This window comes from Malus sylvestris, chromosome 17 (genome assembly GCF_916048215.2).
Source record: "Malus sylvestris chromosome 17, drMalSylv7.2, whole genome shotgun sequence".
NCBI lineage: Eukaryota > Viridiplantae > Streptophyta > Magnoliopsida > Rosales > Rosaceae > Malus > Malus sylvestris.
This window is the reverse complement of record NC_062276.1, coordinates 26,877,002-26,886,587: the sequence shown is the minus strand read 5'-3', so window position 1 is coordinate 26,886,587 and position 9,586 is coordinate 26,877,002. Positions and strand designations below refer to the sequence as shown.

The window sequence follows — 9,586 nt, the reverse complement described above, 5'->3', positions numbered from 1 at the left end:
AAGTTTAATACATAAAATATCCGTAAAATATCATCTTATGATTTGAGTTTTAGGACACACTTCTAGCAGCTATACCACAAGGAATTCTTCTAACCCATTCGAATGCCTTTCGTCCCTATAGTGAAGTTCATACGATGGTGTGTGAACTCCTTTAGTGTCTCATTGGAGATGCTCTTTGCATCACTTGAGCTCACAGGTAAACATGCCAATGAATCATCCAAGGAAAAAACTGTCCTGAGTAATCAAACAGGCAAAAGCTTCTCTGATTGCTATGAAACGTCTACTTTCAATGTGTTTCAATTTACATCCAACTTCAACAAAAATAAGCTGGTATATTTCTTAGCAACACCTTCCCGGATCTGAATCCTTTGAGGAAAATGATATACAAAAACACTGACAAGTACACAAGGAAATCTATCCGCAGATTCAGACCATCCTCCAGAGTTATAAGAAACGTAACCATCTCTGGCACTGGATCATGTATAAAACTTCTACCAGTTTATGGGAAGACTCGGCTCACGCCGAAGGTACATTCCCTGTAATTCTAAGCGACCCTCCGAGATGAATAGGCACAAGAGGGATTAGCGAGTGCAGCACATCCGTTATCAATGGTCTGTAAGTTGGTTCAGGTTGTACACATAGTACCGCTACAGCGGCAACCTGTTCATGGCACAAGAAACCCTTAGCAATTCAAACAGCATCATACAAGTAAAAAAGTATCAATATTAGTCGATTTCACCAAGGAACCTGGTACAGGTGTTTTAAATCCATGGTATCTTTGATCACATGATCCACAATGTATGGAAGCCTTGATCTGTCAGTGAGCTGGGGCATGGCCTGCATGTCAATAAATCAACAGATACATTAAGTTTCCAACAACTAATGTAGGACCATCGTAGGGCTTGAGAATAAATACCCATGTGACTATAGATTGCAGTTCAGCTCCAGTGTTACTTTCCACCGACTTTCTTCCTATCAAGAGCTCCAAAAGGACAACGCCGAAAGCATAGACATCACTCTTATCAGTTAATTGACCTAAAAAACAAAGAAAATTACGTATTATCCTCCGAATTACTTAACGCTTATCAATGAATAAATCAGGGCATAGGCAATACTCTTAAGACAATTCACTATTACTACACTTGCAGAACAATGAAATTGAATAAAGGCCAATTTCTTGGATGCAAGCATTCAGCTAAATAACTGGCTTATTTGTATTATTTTTCGCCATGAGAGTTGTTTGCCTTGAAATTGAAAGAAGCGAAATGCAAAACTACATGCTGGCCAGAAAAAAGAAGATTACCAGGATCACTTCAAGGGCCACTGGGGATGATCTATTTAGGGTGATGGTGCTTGTCTGAAACATAAGAGCTAATAATGTCTCTGAAGACTAATTTAGTGGGAATGGATGATTAGTTATCACAGCTTTTTAAGGCAGCCACACTGACATTAACTAATTTCTTGACAGGAGATATGATATGAAAAATGCTCTAGAATTTTAAGCAGTTTTGCTGGTTAGAGTTTCATCTCAAAATGGACATCGCCAGCATATTCGAACTTAGATTGTATATCCACATACCATCCGAAATGTACTCTGGTGCTACATAACCTAGAACCCCAGACAGCTTTATGTTGTCCTCATCCTTCACCCCAGAAGTTACAGCAAGACCAAAATCTGAAAGCTAAACCAAGGCAAAACTCATCAGACAACTAATCTCTTACGCTATTCAATAATAAGGCCTCATATATGGATCTAACCTTAGCATTAAAATTTGAATCCAGAAGAATGTTAGATGATTTAAGGTCTCTGTGCACCACAGGGGGATTACAGTGCTCATGAAGATATTCCAATCCCCTAAAAGAGCATTAATATTAGTGAAAAAGCTAATTAACAAACAAATGTATATATCTATGTAAGAAAGAAAGAAAGAAAGAGGGTGACAATAAGTGAAATGAGTTTACCTGGCTACATCAACAGCAATTTTCAACCGTAGATGCCATGTCAAAGAGGACCCATGACTAGGTCCTGCAAGATTAGTCAAAATGAGTATAAAATAAATGGTATGTCGTGATGATCATTTACAAATGTCTTTTGTCGTCTGCATAACTCGAGACTGATAAAAATTCATACCGCACAATTGAGTATCTAAGGACCCATTCTGCACCATGTCATAAACAAGGAACCTTGCTTCGCCATGAACGCAGTAACCCAAAAGTCTGATGATGTTTTGATGCTGGATTTTGCTCAACCAGTTCACCTCATTCTGCACAACAAGTACTCATAAAAAAGATAAACCCATAGCAAGAAAATCATATTCAAAAAAGCGAATTCAAACCATTTTAAGATGGAAATACCTTAAATTCTCTTTCAGAAGCCTGCCTTGCGCTATTTACTTTCTTAACAGCCGCAATAAATTTCTCATCAAAACTAGCTCTGTAGAGAAGTCCAGAACCCCTCTCAATCAAGACATTACTTTTACAGAAATTGTTTGTTGCAGCTTCCAGTAATGGATAATTGAATATCGCAACTGAACCCTTCCTACTACCGACCCTCAAGGAATTAAATTCAACCATGATTGGATTTAATGGAACCCCTTTTGCAGCCTCTTCAATTGGATATTAAAAGGATGGGGTGGGGGAAGGGAAAAGAAGAACGTTAGAGTATGAGAAATTGAACTTATAGAGAATGCAATGTTAAATGTAAAGAGGATACCCGTTGTCGTTTCCTTTTTCCCAATAGAGTGTTTCCGGGTTTTCTGTCTATAGATCCAAAAACATGACAGGAACAGCAAGCTTCCCCCAAGGAATGTGGAAGCAACAATGAGTGCTATAAGAATTCTCTTATTCAACTCAGAATGGTGAACTACTCTAACCTCAGGCAATCCTGCTTTAACAGAAAAAAAAAGATCCAAATTTTACCCCATTAGAAATCAAGTGACCAATTAACGAGGATATGAACAAGCGTACGCGTGAAGTCCATAAAAGCCATATCATAGAATTCGGAACACCAACACATTTTCGTAAGATATAAAAATGATATATAACTAAATCTTATACTTTGTTATGTTTGGTTGCTGAAAAATCTGTCGAAACATGGAGGACGGAAAGAGAACAAAGTTTCATACTTTTCGTATCTACATGTCCTCCTACACTTTTCCAATTTTCTCATAAAAAGTAAAGAAACAAAGTCACAACTGAGAAGAACCTTTTGGTTTTTTATGGTTTCAGTTTCAGAATACTAATAATGTAAAGGTTCACAATTTGAATTTCCTTTTTCCTTTCCCACATTTCTAAGCAACCAAAAGAGGTTGCAAGATCAATTTCAAATTTATTACTTTTAAGCTTTTAACCAGACCTATATGAGAACCATTTTCCAAAAGTGAAAGTGGACAATGGGGTACCCCAAGAGCTTTCTTATGAACAATAATTGGAGATTGAATTATTCAACTCTTTTCTTTTCCCCAGTATTTTCTCAGCAGCCAAGGCATTCCAAGAACACATCATCTTAAAAGAAAAGGGAAATTAAATAGTATAAATGATGAACTAATTTAACTGAGACTCTACTCGTTTAGTCGGATTTTCAGTGATTTGGTTCAGAATTTAGAAATCAAACAAAGTCATTAACCCATTTAATAAGCAGAACTTAGATTAAAGATAATTTGAAACTAACATCAAACAGAAAAAGAAACTAAACTTTGGCCAGAGCAGTGTGCGACTTTCCACCGAGTTCTAATCCCGCTTTCCCTTCCCGTAGTTCGGATTAGATATTAGATTAGTATCGCTCGAATAAAATAGAACATAAAACAGAAAAGAAACAAAAATGGGGAATGTAGAAATACCTGGAGATTGAGCTTCCATTTTCACAGAAAACTGAGTAATGGGTTGTTCCTGAAGAAGCATACTGTGGCCAGAAATGGTGGAACTTGCTGGCTCTAAGACTCTTCCTGCCTCAATTATGGTTACCAACAAAGGGGTAGCTAAAACCCACATGGGTATTAAGAGAAGAGCAAGTTCCATGTCCAAATTTTGACAGAGAAAGTGAAGGGGTGTCTGGGCACCGAGAAAATCTTCCCTCTGTAGACGTACGTTTTGTATTGAATGCTTTTGTTGGAGAGGTGAAGGGGACAAGGACTGTATTGCAAAGCACTTTTTTAACGTGATCTGTTGTCTGTCTGTTATCGACTAACTAGGCAAAAGCCAAATGGGGCATGAAATCGTGTGGCAGTCATCAGTCAGAAGGTTGAAAGTTGAGACTTGAAAAACGTTATGGATGGGATGATGTTGAAAGTGGGCGGGAGAAGGTTATCCTTCCTCGTGAGTAGTCTCCTCCTCGGGAGATTATCCGTGGCCAAAAATATCATGGCCCATGTTAGTCATTATCTTCTACCCATAAAGTAAAAGAATAAATTTTCATACCCAATATCTATTAAAAAATAAGAAGTCTTAAAGAAACATTTTAAATACTGTTCACTTTTAATGTTAAAAATATTTTTACTTTAAAAAGTCATTCATGGTACTATTCACTTACAACACTTTTTTGTCCTTTTAATTAAAACTCAAAATTTTCAAACTCTTTTCATTAGTTTTTCTTAAAAACTAATTAGTTTTTCTGCTTCGTCACTTTGACTTATCTTGATTTTGACTCATTCTATCAGTACATTTCATGCTAATTCATTTCGTTCTTTTTAACTCTGGTGAGGTGACAGAGTGAGAATGAAAAATGAACAATCATTTAGATACCTAATTATTATAGTTGATTTGTGTGTGATTTAGTTTAAATTCTTTATTCTTATGTATTACACTGAAAAATGGTTGTTTATTATTTCTTGATCTGATACGTGGACACGTTGGGTCTGGTGTGTAGATACGGTGTGCGAGGACTCGTCAGTTCTGGCCTTGGGCGGTGGTTTCAGGTTCAACTTTAATACATCATCAAATTAAGCCCTGAAGGATCGCACATGTTTTGATATCAAGTTGAAGGATGCATCTGTTTTGATACCAAGTTTAATGTCAAGACATCTCTGAACTAGATGACTACATTTTAGGAAACTTTAACGAAAAACTTCAGGTACTTTTCACTTTAACGAAAAATCACATTTTTACACTAAAAAGTCAATCCTGATACTATTCACTTTACCCTTTATTTTGTCCTTATATTTAAAACTCAAAGTTTTCAAGCCTTTTTTATTAGTTTTCCTCACATTTTATCCGACTTATTATTCTACAAAGTTACCGATCACATCCTATTTATAAAGAAAACTAAAACAAACATTAATCTTAACGGACTATGAATTAGAAAAGTGTGTAAAAAGTAAAAATGGATGTGTAGATAGTACACCTCTATACTATGTGGGGCGTTAGCTAGTTTATTAAGGAAAATACTAGGATATCACATATTGTAATCCATATCTAAACTATATATCTAGTAGAGATGAGATCTACTACTGTGTTGTGGACCCTACTTTAATTAGAGAGATAGTTTAAGGTCATGTATAGAAATGTTTTAAAAATCGGTGAAGTGCTTTATGTGAAAATATTTTAGAAGCCAATCATTGGTAAATATGCAAATGAATTCTGAAACAGTATTTGAAGTTATTCATGCAAAAACACAATTTCAAGTGCTTTTGGAACATAAAAGTATTTTCTTTAAAAGTGGTTTCAGTAATTTCAAAAACACTTCCAAATGAGCCCTAAATGTAAATTACAAAAATGAGGTCTCCCTTTTATTAAAACACAACATTGTTAGATAAAATGCTTAGACATGTATCCACATGTTAGAGGTGGCAATTTTTTAGTATAAATAAACCAGTAGCATAGATTTCAAACCATGAAGTGTATTTATTTGTTTCTGTTTGGGCCTAAAATGCAAAGTTTGGCTGAAAAAAGGATATTTTGGGTTGGAAGGCCTTAACTTTTAACCCAAGGTTGATTTCTCAATTGGGTCCTGGTGCCATGAAAGTTAAGCACTCAAATTAAACTCTTTTGTTATCAAATTGTAGTATAAATGCAAGTAGGGATCGTTCTAAACCAGGGATCAAGAGGGCTTGCTAAAACCTCTAAACTTACTCAAAAACATAAAAACAAAGTTAAAAACGTTTGAATAGACTCAAGGGACTCAAAACATGTTCTAAAGACGCAAAACAATTTAAATACACTCAAAATTGCCTAAAAACACTTACTGGGCAGATTTGACTCTAACACAACTTTGGATGAATTTAGTGTTTTGGTTTGAATCAAAACACTCAAAAACACTAACGAAATAGAAATTTAACACTTTGAAACAACAAAGTAAAAGGGGGATTTTGGTTCTAACGAATTCGAAACAAACAAACAACTTATAAAATTAGACAGATTGTAAAGCGAAATTAAGAAACGGATGGATTAGTTAGAGGTCCGTTCTTCACACATGACATACTTGTACATGAATTGATTTCCAATTGATTTCCAATTGCTTTTCAATAAACTATGATGCTCAACACCCCAGATTAACCGTGATGCACAAATTAACCCTCAGATTTTCCTTTACTCATTGAATTGGATGAATGCATGCGACAACCCAAATCATTCTCTAAAAGTCCCCTATATGAATGCATAATAGAGATACAATCAGAGATCATTACGTTTAGTGAAAATCATAAGTGTTGACGAGACAATTGTAACTATGAATGCATGATACGTTTGCCAAGAATTCAATTAACGCGATTGTGACAAGCAACCTTTACTACTCATGAATATAAACTTGTAACAATTAGGTGAAACTCATTTATATTCTAGCATCTAATTCATGAATGAAAACTAAGTATGCATCCTTAATAAACATACAAGAATCAGTTATGAATAAAATAGATAATTGAATTGCAATCACAACTTATCAAATCACAATTGGAAGAAATCAATTCATATCTCAAGCATGTTCATGGCTTCAAACTTCCCCCTAACTAAATAGGGGTTTAGCTACTCATAATTGCAACAAAATCAGAAAATAGCAAAGTAGACATTGAAAGCAAGAACGAAGTACCCCTAAAATGCTCCAAAGTTTCAAGCTTGAAACGCCAAGGACCTTCGTTTTCACCACCTTGTTGCAGCACAAGTGTCTAAGGATGTGTATGGATATATGGAAAGGTTATGAATGTATTTAGGATTGGTGAATGTCTCGGCCAAGGGAAGGGAATGTATGGAATTGTGTTTTGGGATTTATGGATGTGTAGAATGGTTTGTGAATTGTGGGAATATATGGATGAAATGGATAGTGCTCACGGCCAAGGAATGAAAGTGTAAGTGTATGGATTGGTGAGATGTAGTATGGCTAGATGAATGGATGGAGGTCACGGCAAAGAGATGAAAGTGTATGGATTGGTGAGATGTAGTGTGACTAGATGAATGGATGGAGGTCACGGCAAGGAAAGGGATGAAAGTGTTTGTGAATGTAGCTTCTTGGATGGATCCCCCAAATTATGGTGAAGGATAGATGTATTTATAGGCTAGTGAGAGGAATGTATGGAGTTGTAATGAGTGGATGTAATGGGTGTGGTGGGTGAGTGTTGTGGTAATGAGTGGATGTAATGGGTGTAGTGGGTGGATGAATGTATAGGTCACGGCAAGGGGAAAGGAAAAATGGCTGATTTGTGTAAGTGAATGTGGGAATGAATGTGTGAATGTGGTTGTACATGTTTCCCTTTACAAATGCACACACATGTTCTTCATCATTTCAGCCATAAATCTACCCATTTTCTGCCCTCCAAGCTGTCCATGCCGTGTGTTTCTCTTTGCCCATGTGTGTGTCTTTCCTTTGCCCATGTGTGCGTGTTTTTCCTTTGCATTTGCACACACATGTTCTTCATTATTTCAGCCAACAATCCACCCATTTTCTGCCCATGCCAACTGTCCATGCCGTGCCTTTCTTGTTGTGTGTGTGATGTCCATGTTTCTTCCATGTGCCTTGTTCATCTTCATTATTTTAGCTAGCAAGCAACACATTTTCTGTCATCACATGGCAGCTATGATGTTTGTGGTTGTAGGTCAATACACTTACACACACACATGCTGATTTCTAGCCTTCTAATCTTCAAAAACATCCATCCTCATGTCTCCATGCTTGCACTATGCAATCTTGGCTAAAAAATGCTCCAAAATGCACCAAAATGCACTTTCTTGCCAACTTTGTTATTAGGACCTACAAACACACGAAAATAGCTTAAAATACATAATTAACTAAGAAATAACAACATGAATGCACAAGAACAAGCTAACTAAGTCGCATAAATATGCTCCTATCAAATTCCCCCACACTTAGCTTTTGCTAGTCCTCGAGCAAAATAAAAGAAACAAAACGAAACAAAACAAACAAAACACAACCGAACCTTCCAACATTTGCCTCAGGGATTTTCAATGAAACATGACATGCCAAAGATCACCACTTACATAGATTTAAGCATTCCTTACCCTCGAGCATACTTAATCATAGTCACCATTCACTAGCTCACATTTAATCAATTAAAACAGCATTTTGAATATAGTAACATGCCTTAGAGAATTTCCTCAATTCCTTACTAGATACACTCTTATTTTCACACAAGAATTTCTGACTACACTCCTTATACTAGGTATATGTGAGAAGATTGATGTAAACATGAAAGACTAGGACTTACATATGTTATAACAAAGAAAGCAATTTTCTAGAGTTATTAAGCATGTTTAGATATGATCTCATGAATGGAATGCTACTACTTAGATGCGAGAACCAGTGACACCATATGCTCATACCAATTTCAAACTCCACAAATTGAAACGCATAACACTCAAGATGAAGTTAAGGGTTGTAACGGGGTTTAAGGGTAATGGCTAACAAAAAAAGGATAAGGATAAAAAACGTTTTGAAAGCAATAGCAAGCAAAGTAATGAAATAGATGCTTGGAATTCACTTAATAATGCAGAAATTAACTTTTAAACACAACGGGAAGATTCAAGCAACACTTAGGGCCGAATTCCATGTTTTGGACCCTTTCTTCAACAAACAACACTTTAGAGCTCTTTTTTACAACTTTTCTTCTTTTCATTCTATTTTCCACGAATGTTTCTTTTTTTTTTTCTTTTTCTTTTCTACCCATGCCTTATTAAGGACTTTGGCGCACACACACACACACAAGAATCACTTCCCCCACACTTGTTTTTCTGCAAAAGTTCAACAAAAGGAATTCCTTCTAAATTATGTTTTACTATGCTTCAAGAACAAGGGTATGGATGGTCCTAATCTAGGCTAGGTGAGGATAGTGTGGGTTAACAAAGAACATAGGTTACACAAGGCTCAACATGGTTAAACTTAAACACATAATGAAATAGGGCACGACAATTTGGCTGTGGTGGTCACTGCACAACTTCATCTTGAATATGTATTATGCAAATCAATAGCATGTTTTGAATGAAATTGGCATGATTTTTAGCATTTGGAATTAAATGATGAAACGCCTTCTAAGTAGCAACCAAGCAAAGAATAATAAGATCATGCAACGACTTTAGAAAACAATGATGCACATATTATTAACTCTCCAAATAAACGTTTAGGCTCAAGTCTCACAAGGTTGTAGCG

The 9,586-nt window shown here is 36.0% G+C and overlaps 1 protein-coding gene across 2 annotated transcripts; it reads right to left on the bottom strand.

The window, feature by feature from the left end:
• Positions 1 to 235: 235 nt before the first annotated feature.
• LOC126611351 (probable receptor-like protein kinase At1g80640) lies at positions 236 to 4,354 on the bottom strand. Of its 2 annotated transcripts, none has more exons than XM_050279577.1 (10): positions 3,840 to 4,354; positions 2,714 to 2,887; positions 2,356 to 2,606; positions 2,132 to 2,264; positions 1,963 to 2,026; positions 1,759 to 1,855; positions 1,580 to 1,682; positions 917 to 1,035; positions 748 to 837; positions 236 to 660 (listed from the first exon to the last, which is right to left on the bottom strand). In XM_050279577.1, exons 1-10 carry the CDS (start codon positions 4,015 to 4,017, stop codon positions 517 to 519), a joined length of 1,353 nt encoding a protein of 450 aa, XP_050135534.1. In that variant the 5' UTR covers positions 4,018 to 4,354; the 3' UTR covers positions 236 to 516. The 2 variants fall into 2 exon arrangements, with proteins under 2 accessions (XP_050135534.1, XP_050135535.1); XM_050279578.1 differs by having other exon boundaries at positions 2,714 to 2,884; positions 3,840 to 4,351.
• Positions 4,355 to 9,586: the final 5,232 nt, after the last annotated feature.

Bases quoted from the DNA above. Each gene is read 5' to 3' on its own strand.
- LOC126611351 (XM_050279577.1), bottom strand. From the start codon at position 4,017: ATGGAACTTGCTCTTCTCTTAATACCCATGTGGGTTTTAGCTACCCCT. The intron at 1,683-1,758 runs GTTAGATCCATA...GCCTTGGTTTAG, and splicing joins ATTCAAATTTTAATGCTAAG to CTTTCAGATTTTGGTCTTGC. The intron at 1,036-1,579 runs GTATGTGGATAT...TTTGTTTTTTAG, and splicing joins ACCAGAGTACATTTCGGATG to GTCAATTAACTGATAAGAGT.